General features: G+C 50.6%; 10 protein-coding genes across 10 annotated transcripts; 5 read left to right on the top strand and 5 right to left on the bottom strand.

Moving 5' to 3' along the window:
• Window positions 1–64: 64 nt before the first annotated feature.
• CC77DRAFT_1018448 (hypothetical protein) lies at window positions 65–958 on the top strand. The gene is made up of 2 exons (XM_018524625.1): window positions 65–305; window positions 358–958. The coding sequence occupies exons 1-2, from the start codon at window positions 172–174 to the stop codon at window positions 761–763; spliced, it is 540 nt and encodes a 179-aa protein (XP_018387844.1). The 5' UTR covers window positions 65–171; the 3' UTR covers window positions 764–958.
• Window positions 959–1,067: 109 nt separating this feature from the next.
• Window positions 1,068–2,335, bottom strand: CC77DRAFT_1086858 (hypothetical protein; the record flags this gene model as incomplete). Its single annotated transcript, XM_018529442.1, has 4 exons — window positions 1,068–1,372; window positions 1,428–1,634; window positions 1,684–1,840; window positions 1,901–2,335. The coding sequence occupies 4 exons, from the start codon at window positions 2,333–2,335 to the stop codon at window positions 1,068–1,070; spliced, it is 1,104 nt and encodes a 367-aa protein (XP_018387843.1).
• Window positions 2,336–3,903: 1,568 nt separating this feature from the next.
• On the top strand, window positions 3,904–5,733 carry CC77DRAFT_1018447 (FAD binding domain-containing protein). Its single transcript, XM_018524624.1, has 4 exons — window positions 3,904–4,124; window positions 4,181–4,567; window positions 4,618–4,965; window positions 5,020–5,733. Exons 1-4 carry the CDS (start codon window positions 3,945–3,947, stop codon window positions 5,719–5,721), a joined length of 1,617 nt encoding a protein of 538 aa, XP_018387842.1. The 5' UTR covers window positions 3,904–3,944; the 3' UTR covers window positions 5,722–5,733.
• Window positions 5,734–5,789: 56 nt separating this feature from the next.
• Window positions 5,790–7,247, bottom strand: CC77DRAFT_1086856 (hypothetical protein; the record flags this gene model as incomplete). Its single annotated transcript, XM_018529441.1, has 2 exons — window positions 5,790–6,243; window positions 6,321–7,247. The coding sequence occupies 2 exons, from the start codon at window positions 7,245–7,247 to the stop codon at window positions 5,872–5,874; spliced, it is 1,299 nt and encodes a 432-aa protein (XP_018387841.1). The 3' UTR covers window positions 5,790–5,871.
• A 2,515-nt stretch (window positions 7,248–9,762) lies between these two features.
• Window positions 9,763–10,111, bottom strand: CC77DRAFT_1059325 (hypothetical protein; the record flags this gene model as incomplete). Its single annotated transcript, XM_018528222.1, has 2 exons — window positions 9,763–9,863; window positions 9,925–10,111. 2 exons carry the CDS (start codon window positions 10,109–10,111, stop codon window positions 9,763–9,765), a joined length of 288 nt encoding a protein of 95 aa, XP_018387840.1.
• An 849-nt stretch (window positions 10,112–10,960) lies between these two features.
• CC77DRAFT_1006969 (hypothetical protein) lies at window positions 10,961–11,746 on the bottom strand (the record flags this gene model as incomplete). The annotated part of the gene is made up of 1 exon (XM_018523453.1): window positions 10,961–11,746. One exon carries the CDS (start codon window positions 11,744–11,746, stop codon window positions 10,961–10,963), a length of 786 nt encoding a protein of 261 aa, XP_018387839.1.
• Window positions 11,747–11,800: 54 nt separating this feature from the next.
• Window positions 11,801–13,160, bottom strand: CC77DRAFT_1059324 (WD40 repeat-like protein; the record flags this gene model as incomplete). The annotated part of the gene is made up of 5 exons (XM_018528221.1): window positions 11,801–11,950; window positions 12,006–12,144; window positions 12,197–12,607; window positions 12,662–12,767; window positions 12,833–13,160. 5 exons carry the CDS (start codon window positions 13,158–13,160, stop codon window positions 11,801–11,803), a joined length of 1,134 nt encoding a protein of 377 aa, XP_018387838.1.
• Window positions 13,161–13,937: 777 nt separating this feature from the next.
• CC77DRAFT_1018443 (mitochondrial succinate dehydrogenase cytochrome b560 subunit C) lies at window positions 13,938–15,057 on the top strand. Its single transcript, XM_018524623.1, has 2 exons — window positions 13,938–14,074; window positions 14,164–15,057. The coding sequence occupies exons 1-2, from the start codon at window positions 13,983–13,985 to the stop codon at window positions 14,603–14,605; spliced, it is 534 nt and encodes a 177-aa protein (XP_018387837.1). The 5' UTR covers window positions 13,938–13,982; the 3' UTR covers window positions 14,606–15,057.
• A 233-nt stretch (window positions 15,058–15,290) lies between these two features.
• Window positions 15,291–20,370, top strand: CC77DRAFT_1018442 (BRCT domain-containing protein). Its single transcript, XM_018524622.1, has 2 exons — window positions 15,291–15,357; window positions 15,448–20,370. The coding sequence occupies exons 1-2, from the start codon at window positions 15,310–15,312 to the stop codon at window positions 20,074–20,076; spliced, it is 4,677 nt and encodes a 1,558-aa protein (XP_018387836.1). The 5' UTR covers window positions 15,291–15,309; the 3' UTR covers window positions 20,077–20,370.
• Window positions 20,371–24,164: 3,794 nt separating this feature from the next.
• On the top strand, window positions 24,165–25,223 carry CC77DRAFT_729335 (ankyrin). The gene is made up of 2 exons (XM_018532948.1): window positions 24,165–24,515; window positions 24,567–25,223. The coding sequence occupies exons 1-2, from the start codon at window positions 24,320–24,322 to the stop codon at window positions 25,025–25,027; spliced, it is 657 nt and encodes a 218-aa protein (XP_018387835.1). The 5' UTR covers window positions 24,165–24,319; the 3' UTR covers window positions 25,028–25,223.
• Window positions 25,224–25,454: the final 231 nt, after the last annotated feature.

Raw genomic sequence — 25,454 nt, 5'->3', positions numbered from 1 at the left:
GCGTGACGTCAAAGTGAGCAAAATCGTTGGTCACCCACGACAATCCTGCGTCGCAACGCGAACGTCAAATGCTAACAACAAACGGCAACGAGAGTTTAAGCCTCTACTTCTTCACTTCTCCACACCAGATACGTATCCTCCCTTCCTGTCGTCAACGGACGTGTAGCAAACATGCCTCAGTATCACACCCCCACCGGTACAGTCTCGTATCCAGATGCAAAATCAAGCTTTCCCAAATTTCCGCAGGTTGGGTTCGGTCGCGCCGTCGCTATCGGAGTTGGTGCCGGGTTTGTAGGAGCCTTAGTGTTAGTCAATGGTGCTCTGGTGATTACCCTACGACTGACGAATTATTATTAGCATGTCTGGGTCGAACAAAATCGAGCAGTTCTTCACTGGTCGCCCGGATTCCTACGTACCCGCACGAACAATGGGCAACCATCTAGGCGTCTCACCGGAATTCTACAAGCGTCACACTTTCCTGTTGAACCATGCACATCATTTTGGCATGGGAATGCTTGCTGGACCATTCCGAGCAGTCATGTCTTACTACGGTGTCATCGGACCGGTTGCTGTCTTTATGCATACGGGTCTTCGCATCATGCTGGATCAATTGATGGAGACTACCGCGAATGTGTCAGCGGCTCCTTGGACATGGCCGATCAACGAGCAGGTCATCGACATCCTGCATAAGGGAACGTATGCACTTGTCACTGGCTATATATGCGACAAGATGGTAAGGGGCGTAGATTGGTTTAACAGCTAAGCCATTTCACATGTTCAACAATCTTCAGTGATAATTAAGAGAGATAGCTGTCTCTATGCTGGAAGACAAAATCCAAAGGGAGTCTATTCATCTATCAAAACGGTCTCTTTGATGACGATTTCCCTTCTGCCGCAAATACAAGGGTCCGGTTCGCTCCCTGTCTTTTGAACAAGCCTTTTGGATTGATACTTGTATATATGTGTGATACAAGCTTAAGAGCTGTGTATATATTGACCTATCAACCTCGACAATATTGCACAAGAGTACTGTTTACTTTCCTGCCTTCGCTAGACGATTCCAATGTCTAAGACTGGCTGGTTACCCCATGTTTGGAATTGTGGCTGGTAATCTCGTCGTTCTGGTGCACTGTCGTCTTAACCATGATACGCCCGGCATTGTTTGCAAGTTCCTCCTGGCTACTATGTGCATCTTCCCAGTATATGTCCGCGGCGTCGCGGTTGCGTCGGCCTGAGGAACTGACGATGCTCTTCATTCTGATCTCATCGGTCCCTTGTTTCAAATAGCCTTGAGCGTTATACGATGGCTTTGTCGAATCCATGTACTTCCGAATGAAGGATGCGAAGGCGGGTGAACAGGCAATCATTATGGCTACCAAGTAAATCAGTTGCATTCCCAATCCAACGGGTTAAGAGAGAGTTTATACCTATTGAGCATTCCAGTATAGTCCATAGCATCAACCATTTAGGTTCTGGCGTCGTAGCCTTTCCATCGCCATCCACACCAACTTGTAAGCAACGTATAGTTGCAAAAGCGATGCAAATAAAACCGCTACCGAACAATACAAAGATGCCTATTTTTTGCTTGCGAGGCATCTGAAGATTCCATGTGAGACGTAGTGGCAGAAACATGACTACAAATATGAGCACACTACTCTGATCTTCTGCAATTGCTCAACTTACCAGCTAGATCAGTTGCCACATCAACGGAGTACGCGAAGTAGAGGCTGAAAATAACCCTCTGGTCTTCATTGGCAGTTCCTCCGCATTGGCCCTCTCTGAACTCGGCGTTGAGATCGTCACATGTAGTGAGAGTGCTAACGATGCTACCAACCCACGCCTAGATGTTCTTTAGCTCCATTCAGTGACTGTGATAGAAGGTTTGGCTTTTAGTACTTACCAGCACGCAAAAGGCGACTATGCTCCACCATATATTTCTGTAGATCCTCGGCAGTCCGGTGAGCAGCTTGCGGTACAGCGTCATCAACGACATTTTGACCGAAATGAGAAGTGTGTAGAAGCACATTTGGCCAGCAACAAGGAACTTCAACATCGCTATAGCATCGTCCTTCATCGTGGCGTACGGTTCAGTCTTTCCCTCCAGAACTGCATACGCTCTGTATATCGATGGCGCAACGACATGGTAACAAGCCCATAGTGCGACAAACAAGCAGAAAGCAAAGTAGACGAAGAAATCGGGCAACTCAAAAGGTTTTCGTTTGACGATCTGCAGCACAGCGCGCGTAAGAACAAATCCAGATGTCAGAAGGAGCATAACAATATTTGTACGAAGAAGAACATCCTTCGAAACCGGCGCCTTCGAGGCTGCGTACATGATGGATAGTTGGATGCCTCAGAAGGATTTGAGAAACGTACTATCGAGTAGAGACAAACAATCGTTGGCGTATCAAGATAAATGAAGCTCGTGGCAAGGAAGACGTTCCTCGTAAGCAGCTTCCATTCGTACAACGGTCTTCACGACCCGTGCCTGTCGTTCAAAATGCTGTTTTTCTAAACCCACTCCGTCATGACTAGCACCTGTAAAACCCTCCAGCGATAATCGGTGGCAATGGAAAAAAGAACCATGGGGTACGTTGACAATGGAGTGTGATCTGAGAAGAAGGATTGCATGTCTTCTCGCTTGGCAAGATCGAAAGATCAACAACGGGCGTATTAGCGGACGTCTGACTGATAAGAAAAATGAGTGAGGCTCAATCCTTCATCCCACGTTCAGCGGGCGGACTGGAACATGCCAATTTCTACCAATCGTGCAACAACGGGAGGCGATGCAAGTGGATGACTGCTTAGAGTCGACTAAACGCCTCCCGATCGGCTGTCATGCTAACTATGCAGCGCAACGGATTGGAATAAGCTGCCAGGACCGAATTGACTATGTCATTGCAGATTATCATCCTGATGAACTCACGGAAAGTGCACCCGATGAGGGACGTTGCAACCGTGCCTTTGGGATTCGCGGCATGCATCCTAATGGCCACTCGGCCACCAGTGTTCGGAACGGCACAGCGGGACAGCGCCCCTGCACACTGTGAGGCAGGAACACGTTCCTTGTAGGTGCAGATGACTAGAGTTTGACAAAGTCCTCACCCTATTCGGGACGTAAAGAGCATATGTGGCAAATGAGCCATGAATGCAAGGCCAGCGCAAAGAATGTTTACAAAAACTATACATTGATGTACAAACTATGCTCGAAGAAAGTACGGGGAGGCAAACGGACGTAAGTACAACGGTCCGCACTCGCTGTCGGCATGGGTGGGGACATGGTAGGAAATTCCCCCGCGCAACCAGTATGAGTTCCTTAGCGGCTTGGCATCCAGGGTCGATCTCCGCTATCTCGGCGTAGGTACGTCCATGAGTGTGTAGAATTGCCTTGGGGTCTTCCTGAGGAGGCCTGATTTGCATGGCAACCCGTCGTTGGTTCAACACTACCACGTCTTCATCCACAGTATGTCCATTACACTTACATCGAGCCACAGGTGCTTGCCGTTGGTATGAGTCTAAAATCTGCAACTCGTTTGCACTTGTGTTTCCGCTTTCAAAGATATGGCAGTGCCAATGGCTGGGGTACCACATAGGAGGTTCGAGGCGCCGCACGTAGTGGCGGGAGACAAGCTTTAGTCAACACAAGAACGCGAGCCATCTCCAGAAAGGAATTCCTTCGAGCTCGCTTGCAGTGTTTATATTGCGGTAGCAGCCCTACTGCATACACTACTGTACGATGGCTCCTGAGTCGTAGGTTGCAGCCGGGGACGGGTTGCTAAGAAAAGAAGGATGAAGGGCTGCAGATGGAGCGCACCAATCGTTGTCCGACGCAGATCTACCAACCGTACCTAGGTAGTGGAATAAATTAGATCGAACCTGCACTCCATAACAACCAGTGTCTTGGATCACGCCCAAGTTTCTTCTTCTCTCCCACCGAACCCAGGATGAAATCCTTCCTTGCCCTTGGCGCCTTCGTGGCATTCGTTTCAGCTCAAACAGGGGTCTTCGAGCCCGCAAACTTCAACGTGACTAAAGCTTTGATCGCAAACGGCGTTAATGTCTCCGCCATCCCTCAGCTTTCGGGCTTGGTGGAACGAACATCCCTTGGTGGTTGCTCGATTGCTGTGCGTCACCTCTTTAGTAGCCTCACATGATGCCAAAAGCACTGACAGATCGATAGTGCTCTTCCTTAAAGCTCATATACGGTAGCGAAAAGCTTTTATCGGAGCAAACCCCAACCTATGACACCTTCACTAGCACATATTGGGCTGCGCAACAGGGGGAATTGCATCCTAGATGTATCTTTGAGCCTTCAAGCACAGTCGAAGTGTCATCTTTGGTCTTGATATCTCGTTTGACGCAGTGCCCCTTTGCTGTCAAGGGTGGTGGCCATGCTGCCTTTGCTGGTGCATCCAGCATTGAAGGTGGCATCGCCGTTTCGATGAAGAGATTTAACACTGTTGCGGCTTCGAATGACAAAAAGTATGCTAATGTCGGTCCTGGAAACTTGTGGGTCGATGTTTACAATAAATTGGAGAAGTTTGGCCTCGGAGTCGTTGGCGGCAGAGTGAGTCCAGCTAGGAATGGCATCATGGAGCTCTGCTAACATTGTTTTAGATGGCCCCTGTTGGTGTTCCAGGTCTTGTATTGGGTGGTGGTATTTCTTTCTTCTCCAACAAGGTGGGGTGGGCCTGTGACAACGTTGCCGCCTACGAAGTTGTCACAGCCTCTGGCCTCGTGGTAACCGCTACCCCTGCGGCATTCCCAGACCTTTACTGGGCACTTCGGGGCGGCGGTGGAAACTTTGGCATCGTTACCAACTTCAAGCTCGATGCGTTTCCGCTTGGCCAGATGTGGGGTGGCCAGCGCATCTTTACGGAAAACAATTTCAACAGCGTGCTTGACGCTCTTTACAACTTCGCCGTCACTGGGTCTTCTAAGGATACAGATGCTGCAGAGATTGTTGTACGTATCCTCTACTTTCGGTGTGTGCATCGGCGAGGTTCTAACCACACACAGTCCTTTGGTTTCACTCCCAGCATTGGAAAGATTGCGATAGTCCAAACACACTATGCTCAACCTGTCGCTGATCCTCCTGTTTTCGATGAGATCCGAGCTCTTTCTCCTGTGATGGACGACACAGCATTTGGTACGCTGGCCAACATGACCATGAAGATGAACGGCGGTAGAGCAGAGGAAGCCCTCGGTAATCGTCAAACGATGTGGGATGTGTCCCTCAAAGTCGACCGCGAGCTTTACACTTACCTCGTTGATACCTTTTACACGCTTCTGCCTGAGATTCAAGCTGTCGAAGGTCTTTCGCCATTTATTTCTATCCAGGCTATCACCGAAGGCCAACTCAAAGGTATGCAAAAGAACGGTGGTAATGCGCTAGGTCTCGACGCCGGCAAGGGCCCATACTTTGTCATGAACATGAGTGCCTGGTGGAAAAAGGCTTCGGATGATGCCACTGTTCTCAAGTTCTTCTCGACTGTCATGAAAAATGTCAAGGCTTATGCAAAGGGCAAGGACTTGGACAACGACTACATCTATATGAACTACGCGAGCGAGTTCGAGGACCCTCTCGCAAGTTACGGATCGGCGAATGTGGCGAAGCTGATCGCTGTGAGCAAGAAGTACGACCCTGCTCAGGTGTTCCAGAAGCTTCACCCAGGTTACTTCAAGTTGGGCCAAGGAGCGCCAAACAAGAACATGCCGTAGACTCTTCTTCGCATACGCCAGTTTGCCAAGAGCCAGAAGTGGGCGAAAATGAGCTCTCCGGCTTCAATCAATCAATCATGCTTCTCAGTGTGACTGCCTCAAAGTTAAGTTTGAACTAGACTGGTGCAATTGCAAACTATATGCAGCTAGTTACATGGCCATAATCGATTCCCCACCATCGTGTGTTATCCTTTTCCGGATAGTAATCTTGAGCAGCTGACCCGTAGCTTTTACTAAGCTGTCGTCATCATTTCTCCCAAGCACTGCGCTGGGAGCATATACTAACGCTTCTCCAGTGTTTAATCCTTCGATCTGTTGCATGAGAGTATTGTCGTTTTCCATGGGGCCGATGTGTTTTTTAAGTGCGACATACCATGTAGGACTTGTAAAGCGATGAATGACGGTGACAGAGCAGAGTGCAATGAGTGCGGTAGAGACAGTTGGTTCCTGCGTGGAGATGATGACGCGGGTACCCCAGTGCCGTTGGAGACGAATGATGTTGTCGAGACTGTCCGTGAGAAACTTCGACCCAGGACTATCAAGCATGTACTGATTTTGTGTCAGCAAGAGTATTGTGATTGAACCTCAAGAAAACAGACCTTGTGCGCCTCGTCTAACACGACCATCTTGTTCTTGATGGGTGACTGTAGGAAGCGGTCCAGCCCTAGCTTGAAAAGAACACAGGCTGTACTAGATGTCATGAAGGCATCAGAAAGATCCATGATAATCATCTCGCCTGGGAGAAACTCCGGTTCTGCCGCTTTACCGTCCCGATCGAGGAACGACTCAAGCATTGTCAAACGTTGGTCAAGGGCTTGCTTCTGTTCCCTACTCAGGTCCAGCTTCTTCACTTCCCTAATAAATAAGTTGTAGTCAAGTAATCCATCCTTGCTTGCAGACGATATCTTTCTAAGTACCATCTCGACCTGGCTCATGTAAAGTGTAGGGCTCTTATCACCGACCCCCATCAATGCGCGCATGGCAGTGATGTCGAGAGCTCTTGCGTTGAGTTTGAACGGAACGACACGAACGTTGCGAATCGGATCTTCATAGCAGCTTCTAATTGCTCCATTGTCAGCAGAGACCAAAACGGTGATTCTTCGTACTTTCTGCCCGGGAAACTCGCGTTTCTCATGAGCCAAATGCACAGCTTCGCTGACACTGAATCCTGATCCACCGGTGCTCCAACTTCCGTAGCTAAACACCATTGCACAAGCAGGTGCTTCCAAGCGGCCAAGCTGTTTGGACGGGATCAATGCATTTTCGAGCATGCAAGCTGTAGTATGGCTTTTGCCACTTCCCTGAACACCGCAGATGAACGTGGAAAATGGAACATTAGTATTATGGAAAACCCTGACTCCTCGTCCGGCTTCATCTGGGTAATTGCCGATGTAACCGAATTGAGGAACTAGATCATTCACGTGTCGAACGACCACAGGGCCCGATAACAACGGCGCGTTCTCAACTCCGTTGACAGTCGCCTTGGGATTATTGGTTCGATATGCGTTTGGAACGAGATCATCCATGTCACTTAAATCTAGTTCTGGCCGATCGCGTTTTACGACCGTTAGCAACGCAACAGACGAAGGCGCCGAGGATTGACTTCTGGCTATAGGTACTGTCTTGGAAGAAGCCTGGATGGGTGAAGGAACTGTAGGCTGCGGTGGTACTGATCTTGTTGCCGAGAGATGCGATCCCAACGCTTGTGTTGCAGAAGACGCCTGCGATGTCAACACTTGCGGCGCAAGATCTTTCGATCTCGGGGGTGACACTGATATTGTTCTAGGCGCTGAAGTCGTGAGTTGCTGTGTTGGAAAGTCTGTCGCAGTCGGTCGTGATTTTGGGCCTTTAGCATTCTGTAATCGCTCACGACGAGCCCTGGCCTTCAACTTTTGGACATCTGTCACCTGAGGGAGACTGTTCTTGTGTTTTGATCCTGGACGAAGCCTCAAGCTAGTTAGTGAGGTAGCTCCAAAAAGATTTGAGTCTTGCTTACAATTCCAATGCTCGCCTGAGTTGCGTATGCTTCGTTTGATCCGGCTCTTGCGCTACGACCTTGTCGACGAATTTCGGCCAGCCGATGAAACTGCACGTGGCTTCATGAAACCCGATTTCAAAGTACATTTTGCGAATCCACTGATGTAACTCTTCATTTGTGTCAGGCGTCGCAGGAGATTGAGTATCGGCTTTCGCTAGCGTAGAAGTATCTATAGGCGCAAGGCGTTGCGACTGACCGTTGATTGAGCCACCATTGCTCAGCGCACTACCTACTTTGGTGTCTCTAGAAGACATCACCTGATCGAGGCTTTCCTTAATTATGCCCTTCGTTTCTAATAACGGCGACTTAACTTTCGCGCCCGAATATGCTGCACGCTACCTTTTTGCAGGTCGAAATAGGACAGACAGCTGGGTTATGATAGATTTATAAGCAGGCATAGATTGTAGTTCCGATGCTTTAATGGAGAAAGGCGGTGATCTCTGCGGCATTGATTGCTCTGCTGTTGATTGCTGCGGCGGTGATGAGTTTGGCGCTACTGTTTGCGCTGAGGACCAAGAAACGGAAAATTGTGGAATACCATATTTCGCTAGTAAATTCGTCCGATCCGCTGTGTACAGTTCCGCTGAGAATATGAAAGGCTGGTTTACGACGGATGTTGATGGTTTGGATTTCTCCACTGATGAAATTTGAAATACCGCAACCTCATGCGGGGGGAAGCGCCAAAGCCGAACGTTGTGGTGAAGAGGCCTCCGATTTCCTTTATCATCCGAAAAGTGCTTCTCGAAGTCGCTGTGCATCTGATTCACGACTTCATCTGGGTGGCTGTTTTGGGATCGGGTACGAAGTCATCTTTATCAGTTCCAGTCACTGCGTCAACAGTGTTTCGCAACCAGTTAATCATGAGCCAGTCGTAAGAAGGAAGCCGTCCTTGTGAGTAATGAATTAACTTGGCAACGGTGAGAGACTGGAAGCAAGCTTCGTGTTTCCCAATATCGATTCACGGTAGCCCCTGGCGTTACTGGAGAACCCTGCGTGGATATCCTCCGCTCTCGCCCTTGCCGTGACAACCGGGCATCTTAAATTCCCCAATTTCTTCGATTTCTACAACAGTATTTGTTGTTTTCGATGCGGGGATATCGGCTTTTCGGCGGAGCGATCATCATCGACGGCGTTGCCCACAGTGCGGATCCGACACGTCAAAAGAATAAACACCCACCAAGCCAGCACGCTCGCGAATTCGCTACTGATCCACCATTCGGTGTACATATGGTTACCCGAATAGTACGCACGATCGTGATACCGCCAAGATGTGCAATGTTCTAGCGGAGCAGTAAATCACGTTCGGTCTCTCTCGCGACGCTACCTAGGTGGGTATCCAAGTACGGCCGACAACCACGGCATCACGGTTACCATTCAAGCAACCTCCAACGAAACACGACCAAAGCCATGTCAATCGTACCGTACCCCAAAGCACAGCCCCGATTACTGACACGTACAAACCTCAGGCCTCAGCAACCCCGAAGGCGACATCACTATCCTCGTGTTTAGGTCCAGGCTTACAGCCCTACTCAAGCTTCATCGCATATATGTAGCAGATGACCGGCTATGGCAACTACATATGGCCTGTAGATGTGTCTTGTTTAGAGAGACGGTGTGTTTCAGATGTCTTCTATCAAGTCGCGGAGGTGGAAATTGACTCAAAGTTCAATCATTCTACTGTACCATGAACTAAATTTGGCTTCATGCTAGCTCATAACATGTCATGGAAGGTCCACAGGTGTTATAACATGGGACATGGACTATCATACCTCTCCAAATTATCCAGACCCACAATTGCCACAACACAGGATCACAACAACAAACAGAAAAAAGTTGATAATGCGATACAGCATCTTCATTGTCGTCCAACATAGCCGATACTACTACAGGACCCGGGCACTACAGCTACTCCTACCACCACTAAGTCTATTTCAGTTCATACTGATCTGTATAATATGTACATTTTTACTTTTCCTTCAACCACTAGACCTAATACTAGTCGTTTACGCGCCCTGGATGCGGCGGCAGAGAGGACGACCCCTCTCCAGAGTGTTGGGGTCGCAGTTCAGTCGGTTGTCCTCGATGCAGGTCAATTGGGCGCCGCCTGTATGAAATTGGTTAGCTTGGGCGACTTAGATGTAGATCGGGATGTATGGGAAACTTACAGTTGTTGATGCTGTCGGGAACACAGCGACCGCTAACTCCGTTGACAGTGCAGACATCCTGCTTCAAGCTGGTGTTTGCGACACAGCAAGCGCCCTCAGGCACGGGACGGTTGGCGTTGGCGCCCTGAGGCATAGCAGCTGCGAAAGCAGAGAGAGCGAGAACAACGGCGGAGATGGTGAACTTCATTTTGGCGGTTGGATTGTTTTGTTGTTTGTTGTTTTGAAGGTTTCGGTAATAGTGTTTATCTTAAGTGATTATTGATACCAAGAACCGACCAGCGGAAGAAAAGAATTGAATAGAGCGAAGTAGAGAGTAGTAGAGAAGACTGTAGTTGAAGATGCTGATGAGGCTATTACTTCAGGCGACACCAGGCACCTCTTATACACAAAGCCTCAGGAAGCTGGCTGCTTGCTGCCTCGGCAAGAAAAACCTCACGATGCAGGCGCATTACCTTGTTGGCCGCAACATCCGTATTGCATCTCGCGTCCTCTCATTCTGCGCAAAACTCCCACCGGTAGAAAACACACGAGACAAACACCAAACAATACAATCGGTTGCATCGGCCTTGAGAACTCGGCCACAAGCCTACATTGAGCCTGGCGGAGACTGGCGCATGAAGAGAATTGATACCTTGGCGCTCAGGCGCCCTTGTGGCGAGGCATATCACGATACGCAGATCATACAGGAACAATGCTTCTAGGCGCTTTGCGAGACGTCGGGTTGATGATGGTAGGGGATGGAGGGATGAAACGGTTATGCTGTACCTGTTTGGGTGGCTGGGCTGAAACGTTAGCTTCCGTCGTGGGTGGGGGAGCGAGAACCGAGGGTTCTGTCGAGGGCTTACTCCGACGATGTATGCTTGGCGCTGCACTGTACTACACTTTACGCATCCAATAGGTTCAGTGCTGAGTTTTCTCGTGATTCCTGCTATTTAAAGTCCTTTGTTAGGGCGACCCGCTGATTCACTCGTCTAGTACCACAGTCTCAAATTCAGTTCCGCTACCGAATATCTCACGCAGTCGGTGATGCTGCCTCTCATCCGCTTTCCAACCCTTCGATCGTTCTCTGTACCGTTCCATCGACACTTGCAAACTCAATCGCCCAGCTGTGACCCTTTAAAGAAGATAGTATTCTCCCTCTGTGCCCTCTCTCAGCTCGAACGTATCGATAATGTGGTATCGATCCAACCCTTAATGGTTTGAGATCACGTCTTCCACAATGTTTACAACATTTCTCTATTGCACAACGTCTGCGAGAAGGGATTTTTGTGAAAAATTCACCTGAGAGGCTTAAGACACTTAGTAAACAGCTTTTATGGCTTTCTACTACGTTGACGATCGCAGTGGTGTCGGATGTTGCGTCGAGACCGTCAATCTTCCTATTCATCTTGTAGGCGACTCGAAAGAGGAGAGCCTCTTCGCGCGACGTGTGTGTAACGAAGAAATGAGTCATGTTAATACGATTCATTCTGTGAGCAAGAGCATCCGCGGTTAGGGTTCGCTGACTAGCAAAATGGCATGAAAAGGTGCTATGCAAACTGCCAAACAACAACTGATGAGCTTTAACTTCTTGTTTGAGGCCACCCTTGTTGAGCAACCATTCTGTGCTTTGGGTGACACGCACGAGTTGCGTCCGGTTGATGATCTTGAGGCGCCAACGACCATTGATGATGATGTTATGAATCTTCCAATTTGTGGTAGTATTCGAAATGTTTTTCAAGGCATCATGCCAGATGACAGTGCCTGCGCAAATTCTGGGCTCACGATGATCATGCCCGTACTCGCTGCTGCCCGAGCGATCAGAAAGATTCGCATAGTCCATGTCGAAGATAATACATTTGTCCGAGTGATCGAGAATGTCACCTCATACCAGATCCTAGTATGGCTTGAATCTTGCTTTCTCTTTCTTCTCCTTGCGCTTCTTCTTCGCCGATCCGGCCGCTTCATCAAAATTCGTTCCGGTTTCTTCTGAGGGTTTCCAGGCCCGAACTTGACCGTCTTCGCCGCATGTGTATGTTGTGTTGGTCTGTAAAGGTTGTTAACTATGAAGAATCGAATTTCAGCCAAGGGGATATGCCTACGTGAACATCAGTGAATGCATCGCGGACGATTTCTTCGCCGTGAGCACCCGCAAAGGTTATGCTCTTATCGACATCGAAGCTATAGTCCAGAGGCCCATTGGTGCCCTTACTAATAGGGATGAAGTTGAGAAGACTCTCGCTGCGACAAGTCAGCTCTGTCTTGGTGCTTTAGCACTCGGATAACGACGTACCTATGCTTCCCTGCGGCAACAAAAGCTTGTTGCCCAGCCCATCCCAGATCTACCACATACTCACACCCCAAACCTTCCCTAACATCGCCCCACACTTTCGGCGCCGGCTCCTCTTCCTCCTCTTTCTGGCTCTGCAATGCGAAAAAACTGATCGTCTCATCCGTGCCAATCGCGTAAATGTCGGTGCCAGGATACATGAACCCTGCATGTGCGACAGCCGATCCATGGTTGACAACTTGGTACAAAGCATCGTCTTCGTCAGCTTGAGCAGTGTCGAAGATGTTGATTAGACCATCCGTGCTAGATGATAGTAGCAGAGTAGGGTGAGAAGGATGCAAAGAGAGATTTGTCACGGTGTCAGTGTGGGAATCCACGTATGAACGAAGAGGCGCTGATAGGTTGCGCTGGTCCCTAGTATTGGGTTAGTGGATATGGTACTAATCAAAGTGAGATACATCGAGATACCAAATGTATACTGGTGAGCTATTAGGACCGTCTTCGGGGTTTTCGATGCCAGCAGCGACGAAGTTTCTTTCTGCATCGCAAACCAACGCTGAGACGAGTTTGTGCGCTACGCTGACGGTCAGCCTTCTATTCCTCATGCTTCGCCAGACCAGTGTTGTCACTGTCACTCACGGCTTTCGATTTGCAGAGCTTTTTGCTTGCTTCGTTTATCCCAGAATCTTATTAATCCATCTCTTCCCGCTGTTGTGACAATGTTGCTAGGCGTATCATTCGCTCTCTCCAAACATGTTATGTTTTCATTTGCGTTCGTAATCACGCCATCAGGTCTCAGGTCTGCAGTATGAAAGCGCAAAGAGTCGTCTGAAGATATGGAAGCTAATTGATCGGTCAGGGAGTATGTGAGAGGGTCTTGTCGTGGCGCTGTCGAAATGATCTTGTAGATGTACGAGCCGGCTGGAAGCCCGGCGTCAGTGCTGAGGGTCTGTTTGAGAGGCGCCATTTGCGGTTTCAATATATGTGGGTGCCGGCGTTATCGCTGCACATGTGATGAACAGATAAAAGAGTTTACGTTGTTCCGCCTGCAGGGTTGCAAAAAGCGCAGCAGGTACGCGGTTCAAGGGGAAGAAAATTTGCAATCACCGAGTGTGGAAACGTTGCTTCGATCCAACCGTCATCGCATGTCTTGAGGCCTTGACATCTGGCTTATCGAAAGACATGGTATTCAAAAAGATGAAGATGAAGACGGCGCTTCTTAGTCAGAAACTTCGCGTCAAGCTCATGCGACAGGAAGATGGGTTGGCTAGAAAAAGCGCGACGCAGCATGGCTAGGATGTCGTAGGGCATCATCTTCAAGCTTTGCCTCAAACGATGTCATCAGGTCTGCATCATGCAGTAAGACAGCGACAATCACAGCGCAGAAACACAATATGTAGCCTTGATATGAAACTCGTGCAGACATAGTCTTGGTCAACACAAGCGATTAATACAGGCAATCCCTCTCCGATCCCTCCTGAGCCCCATCCACTGACATAACGCCAGCAGACAAAATGAGCCGTCATTCCCGCAGTTCAGCACGCAAGCGCTCATTGCCGGCGATATCGAGGTTCGTGAAGGAAAGGAAGTTGGCAGCGCGCACGCGAGAAAATATCGGGTGTCCGCAAAGTGGATGACTAAGTCGCGTAATGCTCAGCTGCTGATTGGGCCGTAGGGGGACCTCGGGAATCGGGAAGATTTGGGCTGGCGGCGTTGCGCATCATAGACGGTCGACCATCACCACACGACACTTGACAGCTCTGTCGATTGGCATCGGAGAAACTACACAATGGCTTCTCAGCGGGTATTTCAGCTTGGTCTGCGACGGGCCGCCGCGCCCAGTCTGAGGGTACAACCTGCGGGACGCATGGTCCAGCGGAGGTATGTCATAATAGCATCAAGCTCTCCCCGACCACTCCAGTGATGACTGCCATGCATGCGCAAAGCGAGACTGACGATGCATAATACAGACTTGCAGCAACGGAACACGCCTCGCAGTCTGAAGCCGCCGAGATCCTCGCGAAACAGCGTGTCAACCGCCCCGTCTCCCCCCACCTGGCCATCTACAAGCCCCAAATCACCTGGTACGCCTCGTCGCTCAACCGAATCACCGGCATTACCCTCTCAGGTTCCCTCTACCTCTTCGGTATCGCCTACCTGATTGCCCCATACACCGGATGGCACCTTGAGACGCAGTCAATGGTAGCCACTGTCGCTGCTTGGCCAGCGGCTGTGAAGGCCGGATTGAAGGCGTTCTACGCTTTCCCCTTCTTCTTCCACAGCTTCAACGGCTTGAGGCATCTGGCCTGGGACGTCGGTATTGGTTTCAAGAACCAACAGGTTATCCGCACTGGATGGACCGCTGTTGGCTTGACCGTCGCATTCAGCTTGTACTACACTTTCCTCGGATAAGATTGCAGTATTTGCTGTGGGAGCGACTGAGGGAATGAGGGAACGAAGAGGACTAAAGGGCATGAGATGGAGATGCGGGAGAGATAGAGGATGAAGTCAGGGAGGGAGAAGGAGAAGGAGAAGAACACTAGAACACGAGTGATGTGTGAGATTTGGAGTGGAGCACATCTTGACAGGATGGCGAGGAGGTCGAGTAACACCTGTACAAAGTCTATGTCAATTGGATGACACGAGTTGTTTCTTTGCATATCCTCGCCCGTGAATTAAGCTGAATGAATTTGAACCACGTTGCCAGAGGACATGGCAAGGACACCTCTGACCATTCAGGGCAGCTAGACTGGGTGGTTTATGGGAATCTGTATGAAAAGCTGTGGCTACTCTGTCTGTTGCATGCAGGAGTCTTGTGTGGGCCATGTGCCGGACATTAGTGAATAGCGCAAGGTATGTTAGTGTCTTTCAAAGGGCACTATACACAGCAAAGGTCGGTAAGCAATGCGGATACATCAGTTCGTAGTGTATGGGTGCGGAATGAACATGGCGTCCCACACTCAAGCGGCAAAGAAGGAGCGCTGCGCTTGGTCACTGACTGGCACATGACTACGCGTTAATTGGCGCGTAACCGTCTCGGCTGATTGCAGGTAAGACGTGTGGACAGCGGGGTGCTGCATTTTGCGACCAAGTGCATCCGGTATTGAGCTTTCGCAATGGAAGACTCGCAAGCCCCCACAGTGCTTGGAGATCTTTTCTATGATGTGAGTACCCGTCTTCTCCGTCGCGTCCGGGATGGCGCGTCGCACCCCGGTCGCCGATCGCTGGAGTTGGTTGACTGACGCCACACCAAGGACCCATTCCAACTCTCCCAGGCCCTCAGGCAACGGGCCTGCAGCGACAAGCCATTCCACTTCACCACATCGACCGAGAGCCATCACTCGGGCAATCGCGTTCCTTCCACCTTGGCCCTGGGCCATTCCCCGGATCACGCCTCTCTGCACCTGCCGCCCGTTGCGCTTTCCCCGTTCAATCGCGCTCTTTCCCCACGACGCGCCGCGACCGCAAAACATGTCAAACCTGCCCTACCCAAACATCACAGCGCGCCGACTTCCACTGGCAACATAAAAGAAGAGAACTGGGCTTTCAAGATGCACCAGAGTTTCAATATGATGGACGCGCCGGGGGACACTCAGCCGGATAGTCAGATGCTGAAGACATGGACGAGTGGCATATACACAAGCGAGGGCAGAGAGTTCAACGCCCCCAAGTCGCTCTTCCTTGACCATTCGGACGACGACAATGGCGAAGACCTGCCTACAGACGAGATGGATACGGCCGCATCCAGCCAAGACGAGCACATGCCGACACCCACCAGCCCTACCGTAGTCGATGCCGATGAAGCTGCAGATGCGCAGAACAGCATGGCGCCCACGAGCCCACTCAAGTTTCAAACACCGGCATTAGCAAATAGAAATAGGGGCAGCTCCAGCTCAGCTATGCACATCAATACCACACCCGCTACCGCTGCCTCTCCCTCAATGTTCTTTCCAGCGTTTGGCAATGGAGGTGATGGCGGCTTACAGCATATCTCTCTCACACAAGCCTTCAACAATACCCAGGCGCCTACCTCGCCTGCAGTGGGCGGTGTCACCGAGGATGTCGTATTCACACGCCCTTCGCCCAATTTCAGCCACTTGCGACACTCCAGTCCAATTCCCGCCTACTCCAGTCCTATCAAAGCCATACAGCCCGACACTCCGAAATCAGATCCTATCGCGCGGTCGTCCAGCGAGCCACGAGCCGATTATGTCACGGTGAAGCAGTCCCAAGAGAGGAGGAAGAACTCTGTCGGAGACGACCACAGCATGAGTATAGAGCAGGATAGCTGGCAAGAGCTTAGCAGGAAAGTGAAGGCGCAAAAGGCAAAGGAGCATGCCCACCGCCGGGCCGCTAGCTCCCTATCACACATCTCAGTACCCACACCATTAGTACCGCGATCCGGGAGGAGGGGCGTGGCAGACGTCAGTTTACCATCGCCTCTCAAGTCGAAGAGTGGGAGAAGTGGCGTACACGGCGAGTCCCATAACGATGATGATGATGACGACGACGAGACAATGGACGAGGCGTCGCAAACCATTGCGGTGAATGGAGTAAATGAGCACAATACCGAACAATACCCCAACGATCCGTCGCAGAACGCGATTCACGCCACACGGACTACCGTGAGACGCAATAGCAATGACAATAGTGTGCAGGTTCCTAAGACTTCTTCGCACCCCTATCGCACCCCCTCAGGTCACCCGTCACGGAATTCCACCCAGCAAGGAATTTCCTCCTCGCAGCTGCAACGCGAATCACAACAACACAACTCAGAAGTGCAGCAGCATCTGCGGGAGATAAATCGACCTCATAGCAGCAGGGAGTCTGTCGCTGTCATGGACTCGCAACCAGATGCGACTGCAGACTTCGATAGTGTACCACGACCAAAATCGCTGCGCTTCCCATCGTCACCATCGATGAACCAATATAGCATCAATCAGACTACCATGGCTACCAAGACGGGGTATACAAGTCAAGTCATCTCTTCGTCAATGCCTCCAATGCCACCCAAGTCTAGTACAGATGAAGATAAGACTCCTGACGGCGAAGAGCGCGTACCGAGCAGCCCTCCCCTCTTGAGACCCGACGATGAGCGAGTCGAGGAAGACGATCTGGAGTACGACGAGCACACCTATGATGAGTACGCGGAGGGAGTGGCTGAGCGGGACACTGCGACACCGACCCTTGACGAAGATACAGTCATGGAGGATGATGACGAGCTACCGCTTGCGGAACAAGATTTCGAACACAAGGCTTCCATAGAGCACCACGGTGAAGATTTGGATAAGGAACTAGATGTCACCGAACCCAGCAAAGTGCATCCAGAGACTGGACGTGGAGATCCAGAGACGTTCGAACAAGGTCAGCTTGTGGAAGACGTCCGCGACCGCTACCCGTCACAGCATAACGAGATGAAAAGGCCACCCAAACCACCGAGCATGCGACGTCAGAATACTGTTCCAGAGACTGATGCTCTCGACGAGACACAGCCCTCCCTCTTTTCTGACAAGGGTCCTACTGATGTTGCGGAGGACGGAACCACTGCACCGCATGACATCAACAGCACAGAGGCGTCCCACATCGCTCAAGAAGAGCGCTTTAGATCTGAGTCAAACAAGCTGGCACCTGTCAGCTCCAGAGGCAATGAAAGCGATGTGATCCGGGGAGACAACCGTATCCATTCTATTGATGATATCTACAATCTTCCCGAAACACAGCAGTCAGCAGCAGAGGACGAAGTTGAAATGCCGCGACTCAGTGGTCTCGAAGATGATGACGATGCTTTTGTAGCTCCAATCTCACCAGCTCCCCTATCAACGAAGAGGCGCAAGGTTACGTATGCCGCCAGGCGCAACGCCCCTCACAGTCCACCGAAAGCGACGACAGACACAGAGTCACTTTCGGACCCGCCTCCGTCACCCCGTCTCGAACAAATACAGCAAGCGCTTGAGGATACTCCACCAACTGCATCAGTCCTCGCACGAGAAGACCAAGGTGCTATTGCCGCCACGCGTGAAAGAGAAGCGGCACAAGCTCCGTACAAACGGATGACGACACTAAAATCAAAGGTCCTACCAAAATCTAGCAGGTCTAAGAAAGAGAGACAGGGTGCTCTTAAAACGGTGTCTAGAGAAGTCTTACAGAGCTTGTCTTCACCAGCAAATTCCCCGGCGAAACCAAAAGCTTCTTTTGGCGTTCGGAAGAGCACTCCACTTACGCCTACGAAGCATCGGGCCATCGTCTCCGACAAATCAGCCGATGTCGAGATGCTCGATGCTGATAGGGGGCCAGACGAGCCCGTTAGTTCCGTACCACATTCAAGCAACGTCGAAAGACCACATGAGGACATACCGCAACGGGCTGTAACCCCACCAGGGGAAGTCATTGTACCAAACCGAGTGTTCGCTTCCTGGCCAGGGAGCCATTATTACCCTGCCACATGCATTGGCCGTGCAACTGCCCGCCAGTTGCAGATACGCTACGATGATGGTAACACCACGTCAATGGATACAGTTCATGTTCGGGCATTAGATCTCCGCCGGGGTGATCATGTCAAGGTGGACGAGACTGGCATGAAGAAGAACACTTATGTTGTTGTCGGTTTCAAGGATAGAATCGACGATCTCGGTGGTGAGGAGTTCCCCACTACTGATCAACGTGGAAACACCACTATAGTTCTTGAGGAGCGACCCAGGGAGAGCTTGTCGAGAGGCAGAGCAATGCAGTCAGCTGAGCACATCTCGGTGCCCATGGCTAGCATCTACCTGACAGCTGGCCTTTGGAAACGACTTCGCGATCGACCTTTCAACTTCTCTCCGCTCATCTCACCCGCCAAGTCAGCTTCTCACATTGGCACTCCTATTACCGATCCCTTTACAACGCCTTCTTTCACCCGGCGAGGAACGGCAGTACCGTCACTACTGAAGGACGTTACCACACGCGCAGCCTCAGTAGCATCTACTACTCGATCCGGCAGTGGTGTCTTCACGAACATGGCTTTTGTCCTGACTTCCACCGCAGCAGACGTTGACAAGGAGGTTGTTGCTAAACAAATTAAGAGCAATGGCGGACAGGTCTTGGAACAAGGTTTTCACGAGCTGTTTGAGAGTGAGCCAGCGGAAGCACCAACATCGTCCCAGAACCGCCGTAGGTCAGCCTCTATCATCGAAGGGTCAGTTGGACTGGTGCTCAAACAAGCATACAAAGATCTGGGCTTCGTCGCTCTTATCTCGGACTCGCATTCTCGCAGCACAAAATACATCCAAGCACTTGCGCTCAACGTCCCATGTCTGCATATGCGCTGGATTCACGACTCACTCAATGCGTCGCGCGCTGCACCATTCATGCGGTATCTTCTACCCGCTGGCGTGTCCAAATTCCTCGATCCAAATGGTGTTGTACGGTCACGCACAATGACTTCCTACGACCCCGCTGGCGAAGATCTCACTTTCGCTCAAACCATCCAGGGTCGTGACTTTCTTTTCCAAGACCAGAATGTCCTCCTCGTCACCGGCAAATCCAAGAAAGAAATCGAAAAGCGACAACCATTTGTCTTCCTCTCCCACGCTCTTGGCTCTGCCACGGTCGGTCGCTGTGCCGATCTCGGCACCGCATCCGATATGCTCACCAATGGCAAGTGGGATTGGGTGTATGTGGACAACGGAGAAGGCGGTGTCGCCGAAGCTGCTGCTACTCTCTTTGGTACCGAGAAGCCTATTGCGAGTGGCAAGACAAAGAAGGGCAAGAAGAGAAAGAGAGACGACGCTGAGGTACACGAAGAGCTCCTTGTCAAAGGAGAAGTTGGTGGGAATAAGATCAAGATTACATGTGCGGAGTTTGTCATTCAGAGTTTGATCTTGGGTGCGCTCATCGAGGAGTAAGCATCTTTTCTTATTCTTTTGGTTCTTTTCTATGGGTACGGTGTTTATGATACACGCATGTAGCACGAAGATATGTGCAAAAGGCGTTTTCGGGTTCATGTACCATCACCATCTTTTGCTTTTTCGTACCACATAGTGTGGCGTCAAGTCAGCTTCTGTTTCTTTTTCTTCGTCAACTTCACAAAGTGTCGTTCAGCTGGTATAGCATAGTATGAACACTTTCATCGCCCTTTCGGTGCTTAGGATGTCTCGCAAATGACCAGCATTTTGTTCATCGGCATACTTTACCTCCACAAGCATGCATAAGTACTTCTTTAATCTTTCTGTGTTGCACTTGCGTGTATGACATGTCAGACTAACTTCGGGCAGCATGCATGAGTACGCGCGGCAGGAGTAGATATGATGTACAGTTTGAGTTGAGTCATGTAGTCCTGGGCCACATTGGAGGCGCCGTCAAAGGGCCGAGTTGCATCCACAACACTCTTTGATCGTCAGATTGTCTCCATCTATGTAAGACATTGACGCGAGTGCCATGGAAGTAACTCTGCCACAGCACAAATCTAGCGACGCAGGGTTGTTCGGTACGGAATTCACTGAACGAGCTCGAGGGCCAAATCCCACGCAGAGGTTCTGCCGAGGATACTTGGACACGCAGTATTAGCTAGAGACGCGCAGCATGATGTTAGATCTGACGTTGTGATGGTCTGCCTGAAGTGGGGTATACTGACCTGCTTAGTCTCCAACCCCATTCTTGTTAGATCTCCCGCAATGACTGATGTACGAGAGATAGGCGTTGTACAACATCAACTCAGTAAGTTGCAGAGCTCTCTTCAAACGCAGCCTTCCAAACAGCAAGTAATGAATCATAATGCCAGAGACTACCAGAAGGAAAGCACGGCAATGAAGGGCACGAGCTCGCCCCCCAATATCTCAACCAGTGTTATGGGAAAAAGAAATCCAGATCGGAAAAACCATCGACAAATAACATCCGTTCCATCCACTAAGGCACCACCGTCACATCTTCCACATATACAGCTCCCTCGCTAATACATGCGTATGCATGTCACCAACTTCGTTTGCGAGCCTACGTGTGAAGAATAGATGGGCTGCATGTCCGGATTCCGTAGCTGAGCGCCGCGCGGACTTTTGACTTTCTCTCTCGCGCAACCGAGAGAGGGGGTGGTTGCGCTTGCGGCCTGCCACCCACATACGTGCCGCTATTGAATCTGTTCAAAAGCTTCTACGGCAGACCACGAGATCAACGATGTTCCAGATGCTCAGTCGCAGACTGTTAGTCCAAATCTGAATAGAGGTACATGTGTTGTGGAGCTATCATGACTCTTTTGGAGGCATGTTATCATGGCGCATGACAACTCGACAAGTGATAAAAAATATCACAATGACTGATATCACGACGTATTGAGTCATGTAAATAAGAGGGGGCCTGGTCGATATCCTAGGCTGTAGGAGTTCCTCCCGTCTGGCTGCTAGCAGTGACGGTAGTGACAGAAGGGTCTCGCCTTCGGATAGCGTTCCGGGGATAGCTGATTGGCTATCGAGCAAGATTACTAGCGTGACCCTGTTCCAAGAATCCCATCTTGAAGGATCTGTGTGTAAACGCCCAGACGTAATCATTGAAGCCATGACCTCGCGAGCGCATTCTTTGATTACCATGAGCAGGATTCTCTAAGAATCGTACGTTGTCCTTCTCAACCGTAGGAGCAGCTAGCGGCACCCAGAGCTAGGCTATCACACCGATCGACAAATGTGTAGACGTTATGGGCTTACCGAGCCTCAGTGGAGAAACAACATGCTTTGCCGATGTGTGACACGATGTCTTGCATAAGACTTTATGCGCTGCTGACCCGAGGATTGCCACTCAAGAATAGACTTTGCCGGTTCAAAACTGAGACAGAATCCTGTTGCTTCACGCATCCTCTTGACAAACGGCCTGGCGACAAGTGTTGGTGTTGACGCAGCCACACGGCGCAGCAGGGTAATGTGAGCCGAGAGCTAATGTTGCGGTACCCACACCTCCGAAAGGTAATACGCGGCTTCCGTCAGTCGAGCATCGGTACATTGCCTGCGCCAGACCATTCGCAGTAATCACTATCAAGGTGGTGGCTTGCAAATGCCGCCTCTCCCCCTTGCACAAGCCTTAGCGCAGGCGTCGCTACGGCTTTCACGTCCGCGGGGTAACTTAGTGTGCGGCGTGGGAGGCTAAAAAGTAAAGAAACTTTAAGAACGTGTGAAACGCCAATGGCAGTGACATGACACTAAAGCGGCATGCAAAACGACGTGGACGGATTGAGCGTGCCGTTATTGAGATTCTCAGTCGATTGCTGTCGCGTATGGTACTCTGGAATGTTCTCCATTGTTGTCACCTGGCTAGAAAGCAGATGATTTTGTGGGAACGACTCCGGCTCATATGTAACCGCGCAAGAGTCTCCGTATGGGGCAACGAAAGCGAACGGGGCTCGATGTTTGGAGATCTATGCTCTCCCTGCTTGCTAAACGTGTAGCTCGCGGAATGGTTTCCCTCGATAACATGTCGCCATTCGGGGGTCACGGCTACATCGTGCACTAAGGTAAGCAGTCGGACACTGTCTGCTTTCGGTAAGCGATTTGCCTGATGATTGCCAACAGACCGGAGCGGACAAGAGCGCATTGAGAGACAGGTGCGGAGTGCGGAGTGTACCTGAAGTTAAACTTCCATCAACATGAGCCCAACCAAAGTGGCCTTAATAATCTTACATGACTGGGTTCGGCTGTGATCCGAACGGACAATACACCAGTTTCATTTAAGTAGATACATGGTCCGCGTCGATCCCAGCGGGAAGGCTCTCTATCACATGTCCGACCGTTGATCATAGAAGCGCCAAAGTGGTGCAATTCTTTCAGGCCGGGTTGGCATCTGATGATTTCTGATCAGACGTTTGGAATCGGACCGATATCGCCGAAAGACTATTGGTGGGAATCTTTTCCTGAGCTCTGAAACGGCCTCGGTAAGACGCGAAGTGCTGGCTCCGAGGTACTTGCTTGCCTAAGCCTGTTGTGATCTTGGATCTTCACGGGTAGACCAGGTTCATGGATCAAGGTCCTTGCGCAATCTATCCTCTGGCAGGGGTTAGCGGAAGGATGAAGGTTTGAGTGGGAACACCATCAAGCAGTCACCCCGTCTGAGTTCGCTGAACCGAGTGCGAAATGGCAGGTGAAGGCGAGCGCTATGCGTGCATGACGTAGTTCGGCATTTAGGTAGACGCTCCCTCCCGTAAACGAATGCGACACCTTACGAGAGAAGTGTAGTACAAACATCGATTGCGTGTTCTAGGTCCACCATTGTTGGTCTTGCTTCTCAACAAAGCAGAATAGCCAGAGTAGGCTCATATGGGCCCAGTTTGCCGCTTCAGGACAGAACGGCAACCGGGTAATTCCAAGTTGGCGGAGAGGCTTCCTTCCCGATGTAACACAGCCACACGTCCGAACCGTCAAATGTATTCATAAGAGAACACAATTTGTGAACTCAGACACGGTGGAGTCCTGGCATGTAGGCAGCACGCTCCGTAAGCTAGCTTAATTCTTTTTTCAATTTATATCCTACGTTTGAATGCATGCGAGATCCTTCGCAGAATTTCACGAACACCATTTTAGGTGTCGAAAAGACAACGGTCGAATAAGGTTCCAGGGACACAAGTCAGGTGGTTCGAGCTCGTCGTTGTGCTTAGATGTTGTGTTAGGCCGTCGAACCTGATGTGGGAGAGAAACTGTCAAATGCACAGGCGAGCAAGGGGTATATTTGAATCTGGAATTCGGAAGGTGCCGATGGTCGTTAGAGAAACTAGAGTAGAAGCTGCACGTCATAGTTCGTGCATGCGTGTTGGCCTTCTAGCGCTTCCATAGATTGATTGCTATACTTGCTCATTAACAATGCAGGATCTGCGGTAAGGGTGCTGTATCGAATTGATTTTATGCTGGTGGGAGGAAGATAAGGAGGTAAAACCCCTTGATTGAGTATAGCGCACAGCCAGGAAGCGTGTGCACTTGCATATGTAAAGTGATTAGGGGACAGGTGCAGCATCGGCGATGAACGATGGATTGCAGCCCTGGAAATCTCACTCAGGAGCTACGACTGATGGGGGCTAGTGCTTTGGACCCCGCCCCCGCTTCCTTCATTGGGCAGACCTGTCAGAAAATATTTACAGAGAATCACTGAGACACCCGAAGCGCAAGCCGACAAGCAAAAATGGCAGGACTAGACGAAGACGTTGTAGACGAGGTCCTGTACTTGGCGCGAGCGAATGAAGCAGCTGAGCTCGATTCGTACATCTCCGAATTGTCCACACAAACGAAGCGATCAAAGACCGAACTCTACACTGCGGCTATCGACCCATATTCGAAGAATAGCGCGCTGCATTATGCTGCTGCTAATGGACACAACGGTAACTTCTCCAGATACTCATGACGGGAAGCATGTCTAATTTCTGGCATAGACGTCATCAAGCTGCTGTTCTCGACCGGCGCTGAGAAGCCCGAACCCACATTCCTCAACGCGGTCAATGAAGCAGGCAACACACCCCTCCACTGGGCCGCGTTGAATGGTCATCTCGAAAGCGTAAAACTTCTCATTCACGCCGGTGCCGATGTCACGATCATCAACCGAGCGGGCCACGATGCGGTCTATGAAGCGGAGATCAACGACAAGAATGAAGTCGTAGACTGGCTCCTTGGAGCCGTGGAGGAACTGGAGAAAGGAATTGGACAGACTGGCGAAGCGGAAGCGGAAGCTGGAGAGAACACCGACGAGAACATGGATGATGCAGACGCAGAGGCGGAGCATGCCCAAGGCAACAGTGCATCGGCGCAAGGGACTACAACTGCATCAACGGTGGAAGACGTCCAGAAGCAGATGGCGGACCTAGGTACCCAGGATCTTGCGTCCAAGGGTGGCTGAAGCACCTCGACTGTTGGCCGCAATATACATATATTGCTGACGGCCTGCAGCTGCAAGGAACCGAATCTGCCCCTGATGACGTTGGGTTCACGGCAAACACAAAACCATGTGGTGGGGTTTGCACAAGATAGCGTGCATTGCAAAGGCAAAGCGCCGAAAGATTGACATGGCGCACATGGGACCGGTATCTGGGTGGTGAACAAGGCAACAGAAATGCCATTGTATCTACGGGCTATGCACTGAAGAGTACAAAGTGTTTTCTAGCTTCCAGCCGTGGCTACGAGCAAGAGAAGCTTGCTCCCGCTGGTAACACCGCATACATCCAGACTAGTCAAGAAGTGGACCAGCTGTCATAATTGATCATCCGCTCGAGTACATGATGAGCGATAATCATGGCCAGGCATAACATGTGTAGTGTGTGCCGCGG

This window comes from Alternaria alternata (assembly GCF_001642055.1).
Source record: "Alternaria alternata strain SRC1lrK2f unplaced genomic scaffold CC77scaffold_6, whole genome shotgun sequence".
NCBI lineage: Eukaryota > Fungi > Ascomycota > Dothideomycetes > Pleosporales > Pleosporaceae > Alternaria > Alternaria alternata.
Note: the sequence above shows the minus strand (reverse complement) of the source record. Positions and strands in the feature narration are given on the sequence as shown.